Source organism: Cyprinus carpio, chromosome A10, assembly GCF_018340385.1.
Source record: "Cyprinus carpio isolate SPL01 chromosome A10, ASM1834038v1, whole genome shotgun sequence".
Lineage (NCBI taxonomy): Eukaryota > Metazoa > Chordata > Actinopteri > Cypriniformes > Cyprinidae > Cyprinus > Cyprinus carpio.
This window is the reverse complement of record NC_056581.1, coordinates 12302937-12329704: the sequence shown is the minus strand read 5'-3', so window position 1 is coordinate 12329704 and position 26768 is coordinate 12302937. Positions and strand designations below refer to the sequence as shown.

Below are 26768 nucleotides of genomic sequence, written 5' to 3'. Positions count from 1 at the left end.
AATTTTCACTAGTGGTCTCAGACGTTTGGACCCTAATATGCTATACTATCACTCTATATGACCCCACAACATTATTAAAATACTGTAATCTTGCCAAATTTATAGCTTTCATTTCAATAGGAATGACTTGACAGTAAGGAACCGGCATACATGTTGTTGTTAGCAAGGCCTCCTCATTGAAAATCCCTTGAGCGTGCTTTGAGGGATAATGAGAAGGGGATCCTGCCAAGAGACCCCTGATGTGGCCGATGACAAGCGAGTTCAAGGTGTGACTAAAGCCCCAGCTTCTCTCCATTACCTCTCACTATTTTTTTCAATTCCTCATGAATATGGAGGGATTTGGCTTATGGCAGATTGAGAGAAAGGGAGCGGGAGGGGTAAGGGGTGGAGAGAGTGAGGTGCATGAGGAGAGGAGCAGAAGGGGGAGGGGTGGCGAGAAGGATGATTCCGTCAGTTGCCGTAGCAATGCGCAGACTCCGTGGAACAGGAGAGGACGGCTGCTGCTAATGCCCAGAAAACAACACTCTGAGCCTTGACTGGCTTAGACAAGACGCCGTGGACTAGAACAGTGGCTATCACGACACGGAGCTTCTGTGTGTGTGATGGGAATGATTGTGGCTGCTGTCGTTTCATCCTGACCAAGATTTGCTGATGGTGGTTTCTCTCTGACTATATTGGAATAGGAGGGGCTGTTTCTACCCAGATACACAAGGAGAGATTCTTCTGCAGGTAATTTGTTCCCCTCTCTCTCTCTCTCCTTCATCACTCCGTCTCCATCCCGCCATTGTTTTCCCATTATTCCCTTTGGGAAATGGGGTAAGCTTGATCTCCATCCGTTCTGCATCCATCCGTTTTTATTTCATTTTAATTCTGCACATATTTTTAGAAAAAAATTATAATTGTTATTTTTGTATTGCACAATTTATATATTGTTCTTCCATTTGGATAATCAAAAATATTATTTTCAAATCCATGTGGTGTGACCTATATCCGCCACATTTCTTCCCATCATGGCTCATCAATTAATCTGATCTTGTGGCATGGTTGTGTTCATATTCATATTTCAAAACATAGGTCACACCTGCCGCAAGCATTGTTAACTGGCACTCACAAATTCATACTGTGATCAAAATTTATCCTCTAAGTAATGTGTCTGAGAAATATCTCTTGCATTTTTCAGCACAGTGATAAATATGAATGCAATAGACATTTAGACGACGTCACTCTCAGCAGAGGTCCCACAGCAAAAGTGCTTTATTCCATGGCCACAGTTTGTTCCATCGATTGATTTAAGGTCAATATGCTATTTACATTCCTGCTCAATCACACCCCCTTACTCAGGAAGTGTGAATGAGGGGCAGTAGTTTATCACTGTAACATTGAATTACCTCTGTGCTTTGGTTTTTTTGAATGGGTTTTGGCCATAGGCACAGAATTATGGGTGGTGGATAAACAAATCAATCAGTAGCCAAAAACCAGGAAGTGAAAAAAGGTCATTCCCTTAATTCTGACATAGTACAGACAGACACATAAATACTAGGGTAAAGTAATATAGTGTATTAGTGGAATGGAACTTTGCTGACTAATGTCATGTTGGGGTAAAAGCTTATGTAAGCCTGTTTTAAATGGATTTCTATCCTGCAGTCTTTTAGCCTGATGTAATGCCTGATAAAGCCTGTCGAGCTCATTCATGGGAACTGTCAGATCATAGGCCGAAAAAGGATGCAGGAACTAAATGGTGGATGTTATAATAACTCTCAACCTGAACTTGTTCATTTCAATGAAGAGCGAATCTTTGTGGAAGTCCATATTGTGCTGAATATAATGTTAAAAGCATTTGTTTTGGGTGAATCAGAATATAACAAGATGCATTTTTGCCTAGAAACAGTAATAATAGTAGCCAGTAATAATTGCAGAAAAAAACTAACGTATATATTTATACATATAATATTTTAATAATTCATAAGGGAAAAATCCCAGAGGTTCTGCTGAAGCAACCACCATGCAAATCAAACACAATTACTTTCACTCTGCTTGAGTAAAATGCAGTCATTCTTGTTCCCTGCTCGCTTAGTGGAAATGAAGGGAATTAATTTAACGAGATGTCATCTGAGAACTGTGTTTCATAGTCCAAATGTTCATAGTTAAAAAAAGCCTCACAAAATGTTCTTGTCTCTGAGGAAGCCATTGTTGTTATATAATGTTTCATATCCAAATACAATTTTAGCTGAGAAGTGAAAAATCTATTTGAATTACTCCAAATTTTAAATCCGCATTTTATGTTTTAAATGAGGATTTGAGATGTTGAATGACAGATTGACCATAATCATATTTGTAATTAGGGACTGTTGCAGCGGAAACCTCCACGTGCAATCAAGAGGGCATCAGGATGGAGGCCCCTCTAGTGTGCCTGGATGAAGAATTCGAGGATCTGCGGCCCTGCAAGATGGACGAGCTCGAACCCGAGCAGCCTGCCTGCAGGCCACACAAAACCATTCCTCTGGCCCCGCTGTGCCGTGAAGAGTTCTCAGAGCTGGAGAACTTCTCTGAGATGATGAGCTTCAAGTCCATGGAGGACCTCGTCAATGAATTTGACGAGAAGCTGAACGTATGCTTCCACAATTACAACACCAAGACAGAAGGTCTGGCACCTGTTCGCAACCAATCACACGCCGAGGAGGATGAGGAGAGGCTTCAAGATGAAGAGTAAGATCTTTCTGTTCCTCTCCTAATATATGTCAAGTAAATACATGTAGGTAGATGAATTAATGAATTCTGAAGTTTGATGCATTTAGCATCATGTTTTTGCACAACCAAAAAAATCTAGCATTGATACTCGGATGACTATGCTAATAAATATGCCCATCCAGGCTGTCTCTCTGCCAATCAAAAGTGAGGACATGTCTGACACCCTTGCCAACTGGCCTGCCAATCAAACTGTATAAAAACATCCTTTGTCCATCACCAAAGCCTGTCTGTGTGCGTGTGTCCATGGTTTGGCCGTGAATTATTCAGCGAATTTTTATACGCCTCGGTGCTTTTTTTGTCCTGACTTGTCTGTGCTGGCAGCCTGTCACCATCCTCTCTCTACTGTCAAATCTGCCTCTCACAAAAAATCCCTTGTTCTAAATATAGCGCACATACTTGTTGATTTAAAACAGTCAAAACATCATCACTGATTGAGAATGTAATGTCAAAAATATACACAAATATTAGCAAGTAAATAAAAAAGAGCATAAAAATTACAAAATGAGATTTAAATCAAAATGTTTTATCCTTTTTGTAGCCTTGTAAGAGATAAAAATGAACATGTCACTGTGTTTTCCAGTATTTGAGCATCTTGCTCATTACTCTTATAGTTTGTGCTGTAAATATGTCGTTGATTTATGATTTGTTAGCATGTTATTTTTCTGCGCTTCCCACTGTGATGTGTTCTCATTGCCTGTGGCTTTTGTTCTTGGCTTGTATTCAGACACAAATCTGTCCCTGCGCTAGAATTCAGCCTGTGGCTGTGCATCTGACGAATTACAGAAAACCGGCCTGCTGCAGTTCTCAGTATTTTTAATTTTTTTTTTATCTGTGGTTGGTAAATATTCTAGATAAAATGTTGCCTTTTGAGATCTCCAGGCAGCAAACAGAAATTAAACTCCTTCTGACAATGACATATGGGTAGATGATGAGTCTGTACCAGTTTGGTGTTGTTGCAGGGCTGGAATGGAGGCTGGTAGGCTTGTGTCTGTGTGCGTTCAGAGGATCAGCACACTTTGAATGGCCACTTGTTCCCTGGATGACTAGACAGAGGGACAAAGAAAGTGTGGAGAGTAATTTCAACATGTAGATAAATACATAGAAAAGAGAAAGAAAGCATTGTCACTAGCCCAGTTATATAAACATGCAAACCAGCTACTTAAAAAACATCTTAAAATAAACGTGCACAAATTCACATAAAACTAATGCTCTATATTTCTCAGTGCTAACAAATCATGATTGATACATATAAATGAAATTCCTCAGTTAATGAAGTGAGTGCTTATTAAAGGTGTTGTTAAAGAATGTATTATTTAAAATTCTGAGAACGAACGTCTCATTTGTTCCATTTTCATTGTGTGTTGGTTGGAACATTGTGTATATAAATGTCCATGCATGTGTTTTTGTAGCGTGTGGGATGCTCTGACTGACAACTACATGCCCTCCTCTGTGTCCAGCTGGGACGACCCCACCTCAGAAACACTGAACGGCAACCTCTCAGACCAGGAGGTAAATGTCTGCTCTGTTCTGATAACATTCATGGTGTTGACATGACAATACTGCAGGGTTACTGTATAGATTAGTGCTATAGAACATGACTAGAAGTTAAGAGTACAATAACGTGTTAGGGACAACAAAATGTTTACCAATGCAGACACAAATCTTTCTTTTAATACTTATATGATTATATTAGATTATTTATAGTAATTTAATATTATAATGTGAATTTTATCATACAGTGATATTACTATTTAGATTACTCCTGGTATTAATATTATTATTCGGTCAATACCAATAAATACTATTATCATTTATTTATTATTAATTAAATTATATTAATGGAACTGAAGTTATCACTGATGCGTTGGCCATCAAATATCTTGAAATATATTTTCTTGAAATATCTTGCAATATCTTTCTCCTTAATTGAAAAGGCATTTATTTCCTCTGAGCAAATGACTGCAGCACTATATGAGAGTACAGCTTTGCTCTCTTGATTCAGGGTGTGGTGTGTATATTTATGCCAAATGGACGGCAGATACAGTCACTCGCTGCCAAAAACCCAACCTGATCTACTTTCTCTGGCAATCAGCCTGTCACAAGCTTTGCAATAAACAGTTTAGACACAACAAGAAAATCCCACAGAAGCTCTAAATAATGCCCATGACTAACTGGCATTTCTGTATATTCTTTTATATTTTGTCACCATGTGAGATGTGTCAGTTACAGTCTTTATGTAACATTACACTAATTACCAACTACTGCAACTGGTCAGATGTTAAATGAGGTAATATAATGCTAGCTTTTGACTAGCATAGTCAAGACTCTGTTGTACATCAATGCGGGCTAGAAGAGCTGCCAAGTTAACATTTGAATGCACTCTCTTCAACACATTACCAATGAGTGTAATGGAACTATATGGAGCCATTACTCTTTGCCATCTTCTTGTCATATTAATATGGCAGGTGCTACTAAACATTTTGAGAAGTTTTTCATGAACGCATTTGCCTTGGTTTTAAAGATCCACGAAAAAGAAGAAGATGAGATGAACGAGAAGAATGACAATGCCAACTGTCTGAGTGAAGAACCTCTTATTACAGCTGATCAGGTGAGCATAACATTTTCCAGATGATACAATATACACAAATATAACACAATACACAATATAAATAAATGTGTTGCACTGGTCAAAAAAAAAAAAAAGATTATATGCTGTTTATAGTACAGGAATATTTTTTCCTTTTGTTATTTAACAATTAATGCATCAAAAGGTTAAAAAGTAGTGTTCCAGCATTTTGTGATACTAATGGTTGATACATTTAGCCTAATACTGTATTTGTACATCAAGCAGGTTTATGCTTGAACAGTAACCTAGCTTTAAAGCTATGCTATATTTAAAATCAAGTGTGCTACATTTATTCATTGCATACAAAGCTAAAATTCAAAGCTACAGTTCTGTTGTGTCCTCAAAATTGTTTAAGCGCTCACTGAAATCTGTCATTTATTCTCTCACCAGGTGATTGAGGAGATTGTGGAGATGATGGAAAACTCACCAGATCCTGGAGAGACAGAGGAAGAGGAGGAGGACGATATCGGGGTGTCTTCCTCTAAAAGCAGTCCCTCTCTACTGGAGGAGATCCGCATGCTGTCTCAGGCCTCCAACAACAACTGCTCCTATGAAGGTGCTCGTTCAAACCTGCAGTTAATTCATATATGTGAACCTCAGGCTGACTTTTTAAACTTTTCATGAATCTTCAGATGAAACTAATGATGAACACTCAAACAAATACTGCTTTAAATGTAATTGATAAATACAGTTCATGATGTCTGTCAGCAAAATGAGAAGTACCTTGATATAACCAGATCAAGATCAATATAACATGCTCCCCAGGAAATAAAACCGGTGCCTATTGAGTATATAGGGAAGGTTTCTATTTTAAGCTATGTTGTTTCAGCATTTCTTCATCTCACAGACAGATGAACATTTTTGAAATCAAAGATGCAGTAGAGTAAAAGCCAATGAAAAATAGGCCGTGTCAACTGAGAACAACACTAAAGAAACATTACATCAGTCACAGTGTGAGAGTCAAGTGTTGCTCGCTTTGATCAAGTCTTTTTAAACTGAATGTTTGTCATGCAGGTCTGAGGCTGATGCCAAGCTCGGCGCTGCTTGACATCTTGTGTCGAATGGAGGCGTCGATACGAGAGTATTCGGAGGAACTGGTGGCCCAGCTGGCCTGGAGGGATGAGCTGGAGTTTGAGAAGGAGGTGAAGAATACCTTCATCACAGCTCTGATGGAGGTCCAGAACAGACAGAAGGAGCAAAGGGAGCTGAGCAAGCGCAGGCGTAAGGACAAGGCCATGAGTCTACAAGGATCTACCCGCTCCGAGAAGACCGGGAGCATGCCTGCAAAAGTACGTGTGTTGAAATGAACTGCATGATGTTTACCTCCATTCAGACTCCATGCACAGACATCTCACTCTGTGGTTAATGGATCTTGCCCCATTACTCTTCAGCTGCACTTAACACTTACTGGAAAAGCAGAGGAAGCATTCCCCTGCAGTATGAGCTGTGAAGGCTATACCAGCTTCCTCTTACAGTAATACCGCTGTGATTTCATTACAACATGCAAGAACTGCGTTCTCACAGGGATGAGTTGATCATTCAAGTTATTTTGTACACAGTGGCTAGTTACTAAATGTGGCAAATTGTGAAGCTCAGATTTAATATATTATGTTTGCTTAACTTAGAAGCTTAGGATTTTAGCCAATAACTTATTGTATAGCCATGTCATGGCTGATAATTGATAAATAAGCAATAAAAAAATTATATATATATATATATATATATATATATATATATATATATATATATATATATATATATATATATATATATATATATATATATATATATAATTTGTGTTATTGCTTATTTCAAATGATATCAATTCTCAAAACATGCAAATAAAACAATAGAAATAATAAAAAAGCTTAAATAAATAAATGGCAGCACAACATTATAATGTACAGTAAGATTAATGTAAAGATGGATATTATAATATTAATTGTTATATGATTTTAATAATTTGCTGATAGAAATCTATGGATACTTAAATATGAGATCTTTTTTTTTTTTTTTTTTTTTCTAGAACATTTCCCCAGTTGAATTCTACCAGCTGTTTTCTCTAGTTTGGCGTAGGATGTGTGCTGTACAGAATGTGAGCAGAAGCTTCTGGCACTTAATATTTGATGTTTTAATGTTTACCAGCGCTTCAGCATGGAGGGTCTTTCCAACATCCTGCAGACAGGCATCAGACAGACCTTTGGGACCTCAGGGACAGAAAGACAGGTAAGGTGGAGCATTTCAGGTAATGTTCTGAACTAAACTTGCATATATATGCAGGAATAAGATCTGATTGTAAGCTGTTTGTGAACTCTGATTATTTTTTTTCATATGTATGTTCGACAGTACCTAAACACAGTCATCCCATATGAGAAAAAAGGGGCTCCTCCATCTGTGGATGACTTGCAAATGCTCACAAAAAGTAAGTGTACTGAACTGCACTAATAATAGTTATATTTGCTAATACTGATTTATTTAATACTTAACAAATTTAGGCCTTCAAAGGAAAAAAAATAGTGAGCATTAATTCAACTGAAATTGTTTTTCAGTTCTTTATGCCATGAAAGAAGACAGTGAGAAGGTCCCAACCCTCCTGACTGACTATATATTAAAAGGTAAACTACCCCTCTTTTTTTTTAAATAATTTTGTATTATTATATATTTTTTTTAAATGATGTTTTGTTAGGTTATGGTGTTTTTAAGCAGTCATCATTTTTATATAGTATTATTATTTATTTAGAAATTTTAGAGAAAGTAACTGTGGCTCTGAAATAGGTTATAACTTGAAAACATTTTACCTGCTAGGAATTGTCTTTTTTTGATAATGTATATTTCTCTCTCAATTTAATTCAATAGCTGGATTCACAGAATATCACTGTTCTCCTCTAAATATTCTCATAAATAACTAAAATAACACTATATAATACAGTACATAAATGTATCTGAAGTACATGCACAGACATTTAGTAGTGTTGAGACCAAGAACACAATATCACGTCTCCATCCTGCAGTTCTGTGTCCTACCTAAAGTCCTGAGTGTGATGTGCTGATGGTGAGACAGTGGATAGGTCGGGTGTCTTCGTTCGTCCTCTCTCAAATCTCCAGCCAAGCTGCATGAGCTCCCTTATTCAGTATCAGCGAGGGACCCTGAACATCTAACCATCCTTCTCTTGCTTATCTAATGACCTTTGACCTTGCTCATCTCACTGCCCTTCCTGTATTCACATATCCACGAGGTTCATACCACAGCGCCTGGTGCTTTACATGTTTTCTACTACGTACGTTACTATGGGCCAAAAGCCATATGGAACGTGTAAGGGTAACAGGTGAACTATAATCAGTTTAACTCTACGATCAGGTAATATTTTTATTTTTAAATATACGCCTAACATAAGGCATTTTACATACTACTCAATCATTCACATCCGTTCTGAACACAGGTGATGATGAGAAGGGCATTATTCACAATCTTATTAAGGTGTAGGTGAATTGATTCGAGAGCCATTTGAAAATAATCCATCCATAATTTCTGCTTTTGCCGTTTTAGTATTGTGGCTTAATTTCAGCCAATGTTGGTTGAAAATACAGCATGTTTTAGTGTTCTACATTAATGCCAAGTTATAGGGAGAAACCTTGTGACTTTTCTTATTTTGGGAAACCTGAGATTTTTTTTCATCCTATGTATGAAATATACAGTTCTACATAATGTGGTTTCTTTGACCATCCATTTGTCTAATAAAACTTTTTTTTTTTTTACTTAACAGAACTGTTATTCATGCCATGTGCTTACATCTTTAATGTATATATTTCTTATTTACTAAGGGACATGGAGGAATGTGAAGTATTGCTGAGTTATAATTCCAATAAATGTCAAACCCTGTGGAAGCCTGAATGACTGTTTCATTATAATACCGCAACATTCCACTGGAGGTCAGTCATATGCAGGTCATAATTCATCATACACATAGCTGGTTTGCAACAGCGTTAACGTTAGATGTTTCGTGTAGTCTGAAAACAATATCTGTTACATAACACATAAAAAACAGAGGAATAAATGTTTTGCTCATTTTGAATGTGGCACCACTGTCACGTTATATTAGGCTAATTTAACCATACTGAGTCTGACCCTGACTAAATGTTACACAGCTTGCGGCTTATTTATATTACGTAACGCGTTAAGTTATATTTTCCCGAGTATTATTAATAATGGGTCACTAGAAATGTCCTAAAACACTAAAATCTTACCTTCTGCTCTCTTCTTTTTAAAGCAAGTCTTCTTTCCGCTTTCCAACGAAAAAGGCGAGAAAAAATATGCGCACGCACCACTGATTTTATTGTGCATTGATTTACTTAAGCATTAACATAAAAATAGGTCATTGTAAGTCAATAAAGCAAAAACAAACAAAATACATGATATGTTAAACATCATACAAAATATATGAAATGACAACAAAAATATATGAAATGCTAAATTTCAGACTCTGCAGAACATTACTACTATATTTCCTTGTAAATGAACAGATTACATTTTTACAGCCAGTTTCTTTTAATAAAAAAATATGAATACAAAGTGTTTTCATGTCTATACAATAAATGTCCTATAGAGAACAGTTTTGTCTGTAGATGAGAAAAAGACTGACATGTGTATAGGCAATAAAACATTTTCCAATGAAATAAAGTATAGTTTGTGTTTGAAAAACAGTACAACATACTTAAAAAAAAATACAGCAGTTGTTCATAAAGCATTTATGAAAAAGGTGGTAAAAAAAATACATCATGATTTGGAATACTTACAGATTGTGATTTATTTTATGGTCTGGTATACTTAAAGTGACCATGAACTGCCATTTGCAACCCATTTTACTTCTAAAACATGACAAATTTCTGAGTAAAACCAGGATGTTCAGTGACGTGCATTAAGAAAATAAATAGGGTCCATTTTGAGTTCATGTTTCCCTGGTGCATTTATTTCCATGGAAACTTGATCTTTTACCCTTATTATGACCTACATTTGCAGCCTGTCTGCCTGTCATATTTCTTAAGATACCATTAATTTTGTTATGAATTTGTCAGCTTTAACTGTAGTAGCATTAGCAGTACTCTAGAACAATGCTGGTAAGAATGACAAGAAAAACTAGTTTCTCTCACATCAACAACCATCGAACATGAACTCTTTGGTTTTGTATCCGGTGTTCCAGAAATATCTTGAACTTATTTGCTGTGATATTATGACCACCGACCTTGAATGAGAAATAAATACCTTATTTACAGTAACTGAAAGGAATGTTTATTATTATAGTTTACATGTTCAATACAATACATTAGATTTAAAATATCATCATGGGGTAGAAAAACACTATATAAATTAAGATAACGCCAAATTCACTTCTAAATTGAAAAAAGCTACAATACATCTCTAAGAGATAACAACACAGATTTTTTAATATTTGGCCAAAAAACATTTAAAGGCAAATATAGCAACTTAATGCCACATTTTAAGTGACGTCCTTGAAATTCCCTTTAACAGTTGCTGCTAGGAAATATATGCCATCCACCTTCATTTTAAGGTAAGAGTGGGTGCAGCCATTCAAACAAAATAGCTTACTTCCGCATTGCAAAATAAGCTGGACTGATCGCATATGCATTAAACATATGTAAACAATTATTCACGAGGAGTGTCTTTAAATACTGTGGAATAGACCTTTCATTTGTTTTTATCAAGGCAAGTTGGCATCTTTAGATTGCAAAAGAACAATCAGTAAAGCCGTAACAACAAAAAAGAACAAATAAAAATAAGTGAAAAAAGTGATTAGTTCCAGATCAGTGTCTTTTTGTTTACTGTTTAACAAGTTCCACTTTATAGAGAGTAGAGGCTTTTTTTACTGTTTAACAAGTTCCACTTTATAGAGAGTAGAGGCTTTTCTGTAATACTTTGAACAGTAAAAACTATAAAAAATAAAATAAAATGAGCATATTTACATATATTTGCCAACATTTTTTTGATACATATATATATATATATATATATATATATATAAATTCAAAAAAAGAAAATTACATCATACTGTTTCCATACAGAGGCAATAAGCTTATCGGTTCCAATCCATCCTTTCTAATGTGCTTCAGTTTGTGGGACCGCAGACATGATGTCTTCTTCTCTCTTTCCCATCAGAGGTTGAGCAGAAATGTTTGGTTCTACACCAGAGAGCCAGCTTGGTTTTGCGCTGGTACCATAATGTGTACCCCTCCCATGCGGGAGATGTTGGCAGCAGTTAGGGTGGTGGGCAGCACGGGCGGACGTGGAATCTGAGGCTGGGCGGAAGCTGGCTGTGGCACTAAGGAGTGCTGGGAGCCTCCATTGGGGCTGGGGGGTCCCAGAAGTCCATGAGGCAGGGTGGGGTTGGTGTTGTAGCCTGGCAATGTGCGCTCCAGTGTGGCGTTTGCTGGAGGCTGCGAGCGGTAGCCGGCTGTGCTGCCCCTCGTGGCTGTGAGGATGGATGCGGTGTCGGAGTGAGGGTAATGGTGGTGGTTCTGAGTGTCTCGTGGGTAATAGCCGGTGTGAATGGAGGACAGGGTGCCGTTTTTAGAGATGATGTCAGATCCAGTGCCACTCTTGGCCCATGAGACACGTTTGGGAGCCTGAGCATCCTCTCTGTAACACACAAAAACATTTAATGTCTACACAAGTTAGAAATCACTAAATCAATCAACAAATCTCAATTATCTTACTTGATTTCATTTGCCAAATCCTCCTCTGTGTCTTTCTGTCTTGTCCACATGAAGACGAAGAAGAGAATGATCAGGATGAGAGCTACAATACAACCGACCGTAACACCAGCCATCATCCCTGCATTAGTCGCTGTACGACAGGAACAGGAAAAGTTAATGTATGCCTTTTAATTTACAATTTAATTTGATCGTCAGACGACTTAAATTACATGTGATGACTTCCAGGTTGATGTAGCACCTCTCTTCTCCTGCAGAGTTGGATGCAGTGCACATGTATTTCCCTGACATATTACTGCTCAGATTGTTCAGTTTTAAAGTTCCTGCTGTTTCATCTACAACAACAACAACAACAAAAACAGTGTGAGGGTAAAGTTAGATTTGCATGTTTACAAAAACAATTCAGCCAGATATTTATTAATTTAGCCATTTTTGGAGAAACATGTTAATGCTAAGGAGACACAACATGCTACATTTAAACATGCATTATTTAAACATATTCCTGTGTCTTACTTGGACACAAAGATAGACTCACTTTGTGCAGGAGGAAAGAAGATCTCTGAGGTGGGGCTGGTCTTGGTCCACTTGTATTTTGGTGCTGGTTTACCATCTTTAGAGTTACAAGCCAGAGTGATGTTCCCTTTAAGAACAGGCTTTCCTTTAACTTGACAAACTGGTACTGAAGGAGGGGCTGAAAGAGACAGGATGGGTCACGTGATGTTAAATCTGCATTTAAAGAGTATTTCTGGAAAACGCTGAAAGAAAGAATGGCCTGTGTCACAGAACAAGCATCTGACATGTACATAGGCATGTGTGTTTTAGGACTATGCATGTGTGTTCCACAGTGTGGCAGTAAGTACACACCTTTAACATTAAGGGTGAGCTCTCCGGTGAGTCCTCCTGGGGCTTTCTGATTAATGACCTGGATCATGTACTTTCCTGAGTCTGATGCTTTGGTGTTGTTAATGTACAGGGAAATGTCGGTGTTAGGCATCTTATGCATAAAACCGACTCGACCTGCAAACTGGGAAGTGCTATAACTTAAGCCTCCATTGACGTATGAAATGATCTGAAGAAAGACAAAGAAGAGGATGAAAGGCATTAAAATTACAAATGAGGTATGAACAGTTGATAACAATTCAGGAGATTTAAAAAAACTCATTCTGTATTGATTTATAAGCTTCTGTACCTATGGGGACCTCCATTTAGGTCCCCACGGTGACACAAGTCCTTATGAGTTGGTGTGTATTCAGGTTTAAGTCCCCAGCAGTATATAAAAACCTGTACACACACACTAAATGCACATTAAATAATTAAAGATTAAATAAATAAATAAATAAATATATATATATATATATAATTTTTTTTGGACATTTCTAATACTAATTAAATATATTGCAAAAACAAAAAAAGTAAAAACAAAACTGCTTAGGCAAATGGCTGTAAATTTCTAAACCGCTATGTAAAAAAATGAATGACATAAGGTATCTCACAGGCAGGGACAGAATTTCTCAGTGGGAGCTGTGGCCTAATGGTTAGAGAATTGGACTTGTAACCAGAAGGTCGCCGGTTCGAGTCTCATTGCTGGCAGGAGTTGTTGGTGAGGGGGAATGAATGAACAGCGCTCTCTTCCACCCTCAATACCCAATACTTTGAGCAAGGCACTGAACCCCCAATTGCTCCCCGGGCGCTGGATATAGCTGCTGCCCACTGCTCCGGGTGTGTGTTCATGGTGTGTTCACTTCTCACTGCTGTGTGTGTGCACTTGGATGGGTTAAATGCAGAGCACCAATTCCGAGTATGGGTTATCATACTTGGCAAATGTCACGACTTTCACTTTTTTTCACTAAAGGATTCATATCAGCCTATCCTTCAGTGTAGAGAGTTAATCTCAACTGAAAAAAAAGGATAGAGGATTTTACAATCTGCAGATAATACGGTTTCTTACAGAGTAATGCGATGCCATGTAATGCAAAATGAAAGACAACTGCTGCCAAGAATGGACATTTCAATCACAGTATTATACTAGCTCTTAAGGTAAGATGGTCTGAGTTTGCAGGCAATACGAGGTATGTACAGTAGTCTGCTGTGATGACCCATATGATTTCTTGTACTTTCGATATGGTTAACACAAAAGACAAAGTGATCCTGTGATTGCAATATTTTGATATGAGCATCCATCCTACATTATTTAACTGAATTTAAACAGAAACAAAAAAAACCATATAAAAAGTGATAATTTTTAAGACACAATCATCTGTGCATGTCCAAATCATAACATGCACAGATGGTGCAAATATTTCTGGCTTCTGCACAAAAACTAAATGAGTACAATCCTACCCATAATGCCACACCATTTCAAAATCTAATTTGGGCTGACATAACATTATCAGATTTCATTATAAATCTATGCTGAATCCCTTCACTGTACAGCACTGGAAACGTGTTCTCATGATTATTTGAGTGTGTGTGTTAATAAGGAGTGGGATTTTGTCTGTGTGCACTTTTGACCTCTGGAACTCGAACCGGACTGATCAGGGACAGAAAGTGACCATTATATTACATCAGCTGCATGTCATGTTACGTTCTGAGAAAAATCTATCATTATAAATCATTATAATGACTTTTATAAAACTATGAAATCAAATTGAAGACAGCCAATATATGCACATGACCCAAGATACTGCACTCCTTATATTTCTCAAGTTAATGAATTATATTACTTAAAGTCTTTATTACTGTGTGATAATTAGTATTCGTATTTCATAGTTTACAGATTGTATTGTTATACATTGTCTCATTTATTCCAACAAAAAGAGCATATTAATATGAATTATTAAGGGATTACAATTATTTCTTACCTTAATTGATTATTAGTAACTAAAAGCACTATATATGGGCAAAATATTAAGTTTTACTATGAGATGCCTAAATTATGCTATTATTATTATTACTACTACTACTATATTCTATGTACATCTGACTACTCATTGTCTCAGTATACTGTACACAGTCTTTACAGTACCTTGGGATTTTATTTTAATCCTAGCTTATTTACATTTTGTTTATTATTATTATTGTTACTTACTTTTTTAATTATTATTTCTTATGTTCATCTTATTTTACCATTTTTATCTGCTTTTTTTATATTTAATTCACAGTCAAAGCAGTTGACTAGGTATGCTTTAGATAAATAAAAGCGGCAAATAACATGTTCATGTTTTTAACGTCAAGATTTTTGGGTGTAATAGGTACAATGGCATGCAAAAGTTTGGTAACCCCTTGCAGAATCTGTGAAAATGTGAAAAGTTGTAACAAAATAAGAGAGATCATACGCAATGCATCTTTGACACTGAAGACAACAGAGGGACTCAAACACAGCTATTAAAAAAGGTTTAAATATTCACTGATGCTCCAGAAGGAAACACGATGCATTAAGAAAACTTTTGAACAGGATGAAGATGACCAAATTGTTCTTATTTTGTTGAAATATCATTTTTTCCATTTAGTACTGCCCTTCAGAAGCAACAGAAGATACTTGCATGTTTCCCGGAAGACAAGTTAAGTACAATTTACTTGATCTGATCTTCAGATATAAAAAGTTTAACTGTTCAGAACAAACAAGGGACTCATGAACAACCATCACAAAACAAAAAACAGTCATGGATCATCCAGGTAACCACACACAGTATTAAGAACCAAGGGTTCCCAAACTTTTGAATGGGGTTATTTTAATAATTTCAGCTATTTTTTTTCGTCTTGTGGACTAAATGTATCTTATGTATCTTACATCTTATGTAAAAATATCTTACTCAGTATATCTTACTTATTTAGGACAGTACTAAATAAAAAAATAACATGCATTTTGTATGATCTCTCTTATTTTGTTAAATGTTTTTACAGATTCTGCAAAGGGTTCCCAAACTTTCACATGCCACTGTATGTGAAATATATAACATTTAAAAGTCATTATTTATTGAAAAAATAAATAACTTTTTTGCAGTTCACTTAAGTATTTCTAAAGTGTGACAAATAAATTTGTATTAAGTATAAATATTCAATGCTGTCTCTTAATTAATAAGAATAAAATAAAATGTTACGAATTGATAAAATTAATAAAATCACATAATTCTGATGGAGTATTGCATATATGTATATGGAAGTAAGTATAGCATGTCAAACTGCAGGACACTGCTGTCTCTGTCAACACAAACAAAGAAAAACAACATTTAGAAAAGAGAGTTACCATTTCTACGCTGCTGGACATGTAGTTCCAGACCACTGTACTGTCCTTACTATCCACACCAGTGTAAGAAGCCTGCAGCACTACCATCTTCCCTTGGATCACTTCTACATTTTTCTGAGGCAGATGAAGTTGGGCCAGGTCACCTGGAAAGATAACGAGAGAAAACAAAATTAATTTAACTATATTACCATTCAACCCAGCTGACAGCTTACAAGTCCAAGTGCACTCATTTGAAACCCCAATAAAAGCTACAAAACATTCAGGAGTGACATACACTCCCCCAAGTGGAGGTAAACAAGCTGAATCCAGCTGTCCTGGTTGTCTGTCTGATCCGCCAGCTTGGTCAGGATGCTTCAGCTAGGCTCCCAGAAAAAAATAAAAATAAAATGCATGCCACATAGAGACTAATAAGAGAGAATCTGCTTCTAAAATGCTTGTCACTTATGATTTCAGATGAAAATCTGTAGGGAGAAAAACTGTGTGACGCAACTGCCGAGCATCTTGTTTTATGTGGGGGAGAGGGACATTCACAGGCGCAATGCAGTGAGCTTCAGTGTCATGCGTTCGTCAAATTCTCCTCCCTTAAGTGTAAACCCACTAATCCTCAGCTAGAATCCTGTTCGTGCTCATCTTTCTGACATTTTCTTCTGCTTTATGTTTGCAGGCTAGTCTTTAACCAGATTAGCAATTATAGTCAAATTGCTTCCAATGTCTCTCGCCAAATAAAGACATTGGAATGTAGTCTATATGTGACTAGATCAAACGTTGAATTGAACTTTATGAATGTAGAAATGAATGAATCTCCTTTCACTGAAAATCTTGATCAACAATTCATTGTAGAGGTCAAAGGAGAAAACAGATTTCTGGTTGTGTCTCTTCCAGATTTATCTTGCAATCAGTGTCAGTTGTATTGTTTACCAAAAGAAGAAAAATATATCTTAATCTTGTGCTCCAGTCTGCCTCCCTCTGTCATTTGAGGGCACTGTCAAGGACCAGAGGTCACGGCAGTGATCCGCAGCCCGTTCTCTGAACTGGTTCCAACTGGACTGTGAAACACTTCTCAGATTAAAATATTTATAAACAAACATACAGAGAGTACAGACAACATGTGTACTGATCATCATGATAATGTACCACACATGGTGTAGGCCTACATATACATATATAAAGAAAAAATATTACTTCTACTTCTTTCTTTAACTTGAAAACTAAAAGTCCTTTTATTAAAAGTATATATATATATATATATATATATATATATATATATATATATATATATATATATATATATATATATAAACTTTGACCCCACACTTTTAAATGATAGCAAATATTAAATATTATTGAGGTATTGAGGAGTATTCATGTCTTTCAAACTAGCCTTCAACTCAGTCAATTAGAGTTTATTCTAGTGTATCCTATCAACTAGATTTGTAAATAAAACAATTACCAGATTTCTAGCATGAACTCTAGCATTTGAAATCAATAATTTACAATGTTCATTCACAATCACACAAACTTCTAGAACATTTTCCATAATCTGTGTGCTAGGGTACATATACAAATCATGTTAAGCCCTAAGCAGCTTAGAAGTAAAGCTTAAAGACAGAAAGAAAAAAATATTATTTTCCATGAACTTTTAGAACAAGAGTTTGACCTTAAACTGTATGACTGCCTACATACCAGTAGAGGGCAGCAAATGCTATGCAATAAACTCAGTCATTATAAATAAGAACATAAAGGAACACCAAATAATATGATATTTTGAGCACTTCCGTCCTTCATTCAGGACTTATGATAGATACATATTGACTCATGCAGCCAGTCTATGTTTTCAAAGCATCTATAATCACTGTGTTTATCAGCATCAACCAAAGCAGAGCTTCTCAAGCATTAGGTTAATTACCCAGCATTCCCAAGTCTTCTCCCCATCTCTTGATCGTTCTACTAAAGCCTCAATAAGAGATTAAACTAGTAGCTGACACTCAGTAGGGAACCTGTGTTAGCATCAGCCTCTCTCATTAATCAGAGCACTTTTTGGAGTGTTTTTCTCTCTTGTGAACACAGAGTCTCTCAGATCCATATGAGGATCTTAGCAGTGTTTAAATTCTCCTATTAAACTAACTGATTGAGAGAGCAATTAACCTCAAACAAACATGAAGTGCTTTTCATGCCACAGAAGGAAAGCATTTGTGCTGTGGATGTGATGTTAGAGTTTAGTGTGCTAACCAGTGACGAATTCAAGTGACTATTGGGGATCAAATACTTATTTCACTCACTTAATACAAGTCAATATTCTATCTCTATCTGTTAAAATAAACCTACCATAAAAATTACAGACCCTCCATTTCTTTGCAAGTAGGCAAACTTACAAATTCAGCAGAGGTTCAAATAAATATTTTCCCCACTGTAGTTGTTTATAATCATTTAACAATGATAAATGATTCCTCCAGGAAATATTTAAAGGGATTTTTCTGTATTACTGTGAGAATGACAGGGACAAAAGTGAAGAGCCCATTTCCTGACTCTGAGCATAATACCATCACAGCATCTTCTGATTCAACCCTAATGACATTCCAGTACTGTCCCAATCCCATCAGCCTAATGAGCCTACAAATGATTTCTGGCATTATAGTCCTCCAAACACACAAATGTTTTCGCTGATGCAAATGTGCTTTTGTTTGTTCAGTTGTGAACCACAGAAAATTTGAAGGAAATCTCTGAGGACAGGTTTGGGCAATGAGAAGAATATACAGAAAGAGAAAGCAGCTCACGTGAAAGTCAATTATTGAATACAGACTTTTATTCTCTGTAAGACTAATGAGAAGAAGCAGCAGCAGCAGCAGCAAGTGTTATAAATCCTAAGGAATGATGTAAGCAGGTCTGATCTGAATAATATTTTCTACAGAGTGGCATGAAGTCAGAAAAGAGATGGAAGGATCATCAGTTAGAGCCACACAAGCTGGAGAGGTAATGAGGTGTCATCAACCAAAAACCCAGTAAGTCATGGACACCAGTAATGCCCATTAAACATTGGAACAGTGACACTACACATGCTCACGTACACAAATTAAAACATCAATGAGACATCAGCTTTACAACAAAGATGAACAAGGTCCAGTGCCAGTATATAAATATTCACTGCATTTTTATATTAAGCAAAACAGACTACGTACATACAAGATGACATTCAGATATTAAATAAATATAATACAAATAAAACTTACGCTTGCAGACTATACCATTTAAAAGTCTGAGCTCAGTAATATGCTTTTTTTATTCAGCTCAGATGCATTTAATTGATTAAAAATAATAGTACAATTTTACAAATTATTATTTAAATATTATTTAATAAAAATTATATTTTAAACAAATGCTGTTCTTTTAAACTTTCTTTTTGAATCCTGAAATAAATAAAAATCACAGCTTCCACAAAAATAGTAAGCAGCAAAACTGATTTCAACATTAATAATATTATATATATATATATATATATATATATATATATATATATATATATATATATATAAAACAACATTTTAAATTGTAATAATTTCACAATATTGCTGTTTTTACTGCATTTTTCCATCAAATAAATGCAGCCTTGATATGCATGAAACACCTCAGTCAAAAATATTTGATATTTAAAAATTGTACTGATCCGAAAAATTTCAGTAATTAACTACATAAAATCAACAAATAAATAAAAATAAAATGTGTTACTAATCTAACAACCCACGTTGGTTATATAAAGACAGAAAATATCACAATTATAATCTTGTACTTGGAGACCCTGAAACATATAATATGACTGCATGCAATTTATCTGTTATATGCAAGTGCTAGGTTATTAATTAATATTTTTATGCACTGCACCTGTTTAAAATCAGTTGAGTCTGAAGTTTCCATGTTGAAAATTTTGCAGAAAACCATCTAATTTCTGGGATAACCCCATTATTCTAAAGTGCTGCGCTAACATAAATCAAGACTCTTGACAATCATGCTGTGCATAGCTTAAGCAAAACAATGGGTTTAATGGTCTTCACGGTCTCAGATATTAACCTTTAAGTGAATAAGAAATCAAAAACAAGCCTATTTTCCTTTCTTAATAAATGTTCCTGGTCATATCGTGAAAGATTAAGTGAGAAACAATCCAATCTGACTGTTCTTTATGGGTGACAGGACCAAACCCTCTCAATTTTATATCCCACCCCTCCAACAACCTACTTTTCACAATCCAGCCAAGTCCTGCACTATATTTTTGTCCCACAGAATATCCTGTTTCACTCTAAAACTTGTCACATTATGAACGTTATTATAATCATGTTGACTTTAATGTAACTTTCTCGAGGGAATCATGGATAAGATTTACGATGGCATGAACATGGCAGTTCGAGCACTATGTGAGCTTGCTCATATAAGTCATGCTTATGTGCATGACTGAAATAGAGATGTTAATGTTTTTAATTGCAGGAAGAGCACCATTTATTTTTTGAAGGTTGGCACTAGGCTCCGATAAAGAGTTTGGGAAAGGCCTTTGAAGCATCTGACAGTTTGCGTAGATGCAGAGCATTGGGCGGAGGCCAGAACTTCCTGTCCTAAGTCTATGTATACTGCAAAGTTACCGTTAAAGCATTCCTGCCCTGGGTCTTCAGTCAGATCTGAGACCGAAGGCCTTTTCAAGATGAGTTAACACCCAAAATGATTACAAATGCTCTGGCAAAATGACAAATCTAATCTCGACTATAAAGCCTTGATCAGATCAACCCAAGAACTGATGGCCGGGGTGGAGACGTACACAAGCGCACTGCAGATCTGAGAGACCGATGGTTTTCTTCATGTCACTGGTAAAACCTTTATGAAGTGGTTTCATAATGGACACTCTCGATGTGGTAGAGAGGCTCTTGTTTCATGTATGTGGTATAACTGTATTTTTATTTTTAAACTTACATTTTATATTATTATTTTATTTTATTTTATTTTTTTACCTAGGACATCCTTTCATTGTCACATGACATGAAAACCATTAAGCCTTTTACTTGGGTACACCAATTTTGGTATTTTTTGTTTGTTTGTTTTGTTTTTAAAAACCACAACTACAAAAGTTATATTTTTTAAGAACTTGTGTAGTAAATGTGTAGATATTTAAAAGACTTCTTCTAGAAGCTTAAACATCTTCACATGTGTATAGAGAAACCAGTCAAGGTTGCCCTCTGTCTCCTCTTCTAAAAAACTATTTATCTGACAAGAAATCCCTTATTCCCTTGTCTCTTTTTGACTTCTCTATCTCTCTCTCTCTCTCTACTGCCATTTCTCTTTCCAATCTCCTCTTCTCCTCTCTATTATCTCTCAGTAATTACAGACAATGTTCGAGAGCGGATAGAGAGCATCAGTTCTATCAAACTGACTGTTTGGTTCATCTGAGAAATATTTGTAAGTCATTAGTTTAACTGCAGTAGTTAGATTGCGTGTCGTAAGAGAGGGTTGTGAGGGTGGATGTGATGATGAATAGGAATGATAAGAGTCTCTGCAATGTACTTTAGTGTAGCTGAGTAGTTCAAGGTTAATTGAAGCAGTAATGAGGACACAGAGAGAATTCCGATTCATGGATGGTGAAAAATGGACAGAAAAAAAAAATGGACTCCATGTCAAGACAACTGAAAAAATGCTTTCTACAAAGTCAAAATAGGTGAGAAAAACCTGACAGGAACATGTCATATTTTAGCCAAATTTTAGCCAAGTCACATTTTTAGGTCACTTTTTAAACATATTTAAAGTTATATTTATTAAACAATCTTTATTAAAAGATTATATAATGTTAGTTTTCTTGCTTTCTGTTTTTTTTTTTTTTTAATAGGGTGAAATGCGACCTAAACGTTTTCATTGGATTCACAAAAAAAAAAACACATACACACACACACACGTTTGTTTTTGTGAATTGTGGGGACATTCCATAGGCATAATGGTTTTTATACTTTACAAACTGTATGTGCTATTGCCCTGCACCAACCCTACACCTAACTCTACCCCTTACAGGAAACTTTGTGCATTTTTACTTTCTCAAAAAAACTCATTCTGTATGGTTTATAAGCGTTTTGAAAAATGTGGACATGGGTTATGTCCTCATAAGTCACCCTCTCCTTGTAATACCTGTGTCATACCCATGTCATTATACAAAGTTGTGTCCTGATATGTCACAAAAACACGCGCACAAAGGAAAAAGACACTGAACACACACACACACACACACACAGACACACACACACACACACACACACACACACACACACACAGACACACACACACACACACACACACACACACACACACACACCTGCAACCAGTTATGCTTGTTTTTTAAATTATGGCTGTTGCATTTTGGGTGAGAAACACTGGGCTGACGCTGACTTATAGGGGCAGCGGTGGAAGTCTAAATCCAGTGTATTCCTGTTTCCTTCTTTCCTGTTTCCTGTGCATTGTGATAAAACAGGGATACAGGAAAGAGAACTGGGCCAGATAAGACAAAGACTGGGACACACTAAAACAACACATAAAGGATGCAGGGTCACAAACACACACCTGCATCAACATCTAAGATCCTGAAACTTCAATATGAGCCCTTGTCGCTCCTGCATCAATCGCTGCGCTCAGGATGCTCCTCTGGCCCAGCTCTGCTCACTTCAACACAGTGACTGACAGCTGCGAGTCGAATCTGTACAATATTGAGAGGTGGCAGGGGATGCAATCTGTGCAGGAGACACTGGATTAACATGATGAATTGTGCTGGGATTACACTGTGTTTTACAGGAGCTGTAAAATGTGATCATCTGTGACACACAAACCTAATACCTTTAACCTGATTCAGATACACCGTCTATCATCTCAGTTTAAGGCTGTATTAATCAAAACTCACACCACTGCTGTCATAAGTGACACAAACCCACTGACAGATGAAATGAAAACTCCCATGTTAATACAGTGCATCGAATAAATTAATACATGAAGGGCACACTGGTGCTTGATGCATTCAATTGATCAAATTGACCACAGGAAGCATCAAACTGTTCAAAATTGACAGCAAATACTTTCACATTGTTACCAAAAAAAATCTACTTCAAATAAATTTTTGTTCAAATGAAACATCTCACGGTTTCAACAGCAAAATTGTTTTCAACATTGAGAATACTGAAAATTCACCTTTACCATCACTGGAATAAAGGAAATTTTGAAATATATTCAAATAGAAAAGTTATTTTAAATTGTAATACAATTTTACAATATTGCAGTTTTACTATATTTTTTAATCAAATAAATGCAGCCTTGATAACATAAGAGACTTCTTTTAAAAACATAAAAAATATCCTATCAGTCCCAGTATAGTGCATTTTATATTTTGAACGGTATAGTATATAAAAATATCTAATAATAACATATCATAAATAAATATTTTTATATTTAATTTATTTTTCTATTGTAATAAGTTATTAAAACCATTTATTCATAATTAATGCCAATAAGCTAATAATAATGTTTATGTTACGTGGGATTAGATAATAACAAAGGTAATCTATAGGCTATGTTTACGCCTCCTTAAATACAGCTGCAAGCAAAGTATGCCAAACTATGCCCATCTTACATAAGTAAAATTTAGAAAATGATGCATTTGATAACTTAGCCACATGATGATGATAAATGTCCAAAAACTAATTACCCATCTACAAAGACAATGTAATTACCATAGGGCTCCGGTCCTCTAAATCTTATGAAAAACTGCAGATAAATCAGTGAGACCAAAGCCTCATCTCTAGCTCTGCAGAGCTAGTGTATCATGAAAGAGATCCGGCTCAGTTTAGGATGGATGCAGTTTATCAGTTTGAGGAGCAGTATGGACTTTTCAATTAAGACGTGTATTTCAACAAGGTTCTTACATACGTCAGAAGCTTGACCACAGAAGTAGATAAAGCTTCTCTGGTAGGCTGAGTGAGGCATTTAGCTTAATTTGACGTGAGAACCGATAAAACAAATGTTTGTTGAGCTGAATAAAGAATCTCTCGGTCCAAATACCATCAGAAAGAAAAACATACTGCATTCTTTATGCTGCCCTTTCTGTCCTTTACCATCATAACATGAAAACAAAGTAGCAACAGTGCCACTTTAAAATTATTTAGTATTATGTAGTGGAAAATATCAGCTTCGAGCCAAAATATTTGCAATAAAATTAGCAACACCATCAGAAAGGCCAAGCATCAAAGGGGCTGAATTACATTAAACTCTCAAAAGACTTAACGTTCCCACACAGTGTCGCTTCAGTTTAGCAATGCCGTCACAAAAACAAGCCCTGATCTGCCAGTGTTTCCCACACATAGACTTTACTTGGGTGGGCCGCCCAGGTATATTAACGGCTGCCCAAGTATATTTGAAGAAACATTTTTCCTTTTATTATTTTTATCCTCTTATACTAGTGGAAAATCTCCCTTGCCCAACACGTTTCGTATCTGCTCGTTCTGTGTGCGTGAGAACTGTTTACTCCCACTGGCTTTCCCTTGTGCGCTGCAGAGATGTGGTGGATATTTCACAGTCAAAGACAGGGCTCGACAGTGCGGGTGCTTCAGTCGTATTTGCGACTAAAAATAGATTTGTGCGAACTGTAAAATGTATTTAGGAGCATGTGTGCGAATAAAGCAAAATTACTCCGGGTGAGTTTTCTTAAGTTTAAGGTCATAAAAAGTCTTCAGTACATGAAGTGGTAAATCAAACGTGTTAATGATCATTTTAATACGTCTTATATTTTGGCGATGGAAAAACATAAATCGCGATACAGCCTATCGATTATTAAACTTCAAAAGGCTATGATTTCATTCATTAAAAAAAAAAAGTGCAACAGCGCTTCAGACTGCTTCAATGTGATTCTCACTCAATGAATAGCGCATATTTATGCCAAGCGATTGCTTATGAATTCGAGCTGATGAATTATGACAATAATTTATGACCTTTATATAATGTTTTAGAAGGTTGTAAGAAGGCATATTTTATCTCTCATCTGAAGGATCAACCTGCAATAGTACAGACATTTCAAAATGAGAGTCCCGGTGTATTTCAGGCATGTTTATAATTAAGAGTCACATGTTAAGTTTTTTTTCTGGGCATTATTGATAATTACCATTTAATCCATAGTAAACTATTGTATTTCTGACTGGGAAAGTCAAAGAACATTATTTGACACACATTATTCAATATATAGATTTTACTAGTATCAGTAAAATCTGTGTCTCATTCACTGAGAGAGAAACTATTTGACAAAGCAAGGAGAACATACCATTTAAATGCTGTAATTTTGCATAATTTACAATGCATAATATGAGTATGTAATTAAATGCAATAGTAGCCTATATAATTAAAATGAATTTCAATAAAAATATTGTTAAAAATCACACATTATTTGTCACATGCAGTAGACCATTTTTGTGCCATGGGTAATAGGAGGATTTTCCACCTTGCTTCCACCACCACAAGTATATTTCAAACATGCACTGTCTGGTAATGCAATTCCACAGTTAAACCTGTCTTAAAACTACACAAAGCCATAACTGAGTTAAGTTTATGATAGGGGAAGCTGGAAGTCCAAAAGAATGGGCATGAGCAGCAACAGCAGATAATGATGTTGTATTTGGCCGTAATTAATCATCTCTGTTTTGCATTTTTGCTTCTGAGGAGCTCTGATTAACCTGAGGATCAATGGAAACAAACAGAAGCAGAGAGGATGTGGATCCTGTGGCACGTCTTGACACAGACACACAAGCATGCACATCCTGGGGCCGGTCACGTTTCCTTCTGCTGAGGTCACGCCTGTTATCAAACTCTCAAGCTGTGTATTTAACAACATATTCCCAGCATGAATGCTGGTGTCTGTGGTGGCCTCTTGAATACACAGAAGAAAAGCAGCCAAGGAGTCATCTGAAAACAAGGAGTTATGAAAACACAGTCCCAGAGAAAACTGTGACAACGGGTTTATGGAAAAATACCAATTTACAGAATGTCACCACCCTTGACAAAACTCCTGCAGGGAACAATTTCAGCCACAGAAGATAAAACTCCCATAAGTCCCAGCAAAAAACAAAACAATTACAGCAGATAGCACTGTTATCCTTTATCAAAAGAAAAAGGACTTAATGTCTATGGACCAGCAAATACAGTATAACATGAACAAGCTGGATGGATTAAAATAAATAAAAAATATATATTTAACTGATATACATTAGTAATATTCTATTATCCATAATTAATTGCAGTAAGCTAATAATAATTGTCATGTTTTGCCTGATGTTGGCAAAGCTAATTTAAAATGTTTTTTTTTTTTTAATCAGGAAAAGTGCATTGAATGAATATATGAATGAATGAATGAATGAATAAAAAACTTTGAAT

At 36.0% G+C, this 26768-nt stretch overlaps 2 protein-coding genes across 4 annotated transcripts; one reads left to right on the top strand and one right to left on the bottom strand.

Moving 5' to 3' along the window:
• Window positions 1-428: 428 nt before the first annotated feature.
• LOC109068395 (fasciculation and elongation protein zeta-1-like) lies at window positions 429-9254 on the top strand. Of its 3 annotated transcripts, none has more exons than XM_042765247.1 (10): window positions 429-729; window positions 2343-2706; window positions 4206-4257; window positions 5270-5356; window positions 5765-5930; window positions 6389-6663; window positions 7520-7600; window positions 7721-7796; window positions 7924-7989; window positions 8231-8358. In XM_042765247.1, the coding sequence occupies exons 2-10, from the start codon at window positions 2390-2392 to the stop codon at window positions 8281-8283; spliced, it is 1173 nt and encodes a 390-aa protein (XP_042621181.1). In that variant the 5' UTR covers window positions 429-729; window positions 2343-2389; the 3' UTR covers window positions 8284-8358. The 3 variants fall into 3 exon arrangements, with proteins under 3 accessions (XP_042621181.1, XP_018940768.2, XP_042621180.1); XM_019085223.2 differs by lacking the exon at window positions 8231-8358 and adding an exon at window positions 8386-9254 and having other exon boundaries at window positions 430-729; window positions 4158-4257; XM_042765246.1 differs by having other exon boundaries at window positions 430-729; window positions 4158-4257; window positions 8231-8350.
• Window positions 9255-9686: 432 nt separating this feature from the next.
• LOC109064780 (endothelial cell-selective adhesion molecule-like) lies at window positions 9687-21219 on the bottom strand. The gene is made up of 7 exons (XM_042764563.1): window positions 21145-21219; window positions 16347-16703; window positions 12965-13169; window positions 12636-12791; window positions 12313-12435; window positions 12104-12233; window positions 9687-12026 (listed from the first exon to the last, which is right to left on the bottom strand). The coding sequence occupies exons 1-7, from the start codon at window positions 21217-21219 to the stop codon at window positions 11570-11572; spliced, it is 1503 nt and encodes a 500-aa protein (XP_042620497.1). The 3' UTR covers window positions 9687-11569.
• Window positions 21220-26768: the final 5549 nt, after the last annotated feature.

What these genes read in the sequence shown, in the direction of transcription:
- LOC109068395 (XM_042765246.1), top strand. Translation starts at nt 2,390, where the DNA reads ATGGAGGCCCCTCTAGTGTGCCTGGATGAAGAATTCGAGGATCTGCGG. An exon ending in GAGAGGCTTCAAGATGAAGA is followed by an intron (nt 2,707 to 4,157) that starts GTAAGATCTTTC and finishes GTGTTTTTGTAG; the next exon opens with CGTGTGGGATGCTCTGACTG. An exon ending in CCGGGAGCATGCCTGCAAAA is followed by an intron (nt 6,664 to 7,519) that starts GTACGTGTGTTG and finishes AATGTTTACCAG; the next exon opens with CGCTTCAGCATGGAGGGTCT.
- LOC109064780 (XM_042764563.1), bottom strand. Translation starts at nt 21,219, where the DNA reads ATGAAACCACTTCATAAAGGTTTTACCAGTGACATGAAGAAAACCATC. An exon ending in CAACCTGGAAGTCATCACAT is followed by an intron (nt 12,234 to 12,312) that starts GTAATTTAAGTC and finishes CCTGTCGTACAG; the next exon opens with CGACTAATGCAGGGATGATG. An exon ending in GATTTGGCAAATGAAATCAA is followed by an intron (nt 12,027 to 12,103) that starts GTAAGATAATTG and finishes TGTGTGTTACAG; the next exon opens with AGAGGATGCTCAGGCTCCCA.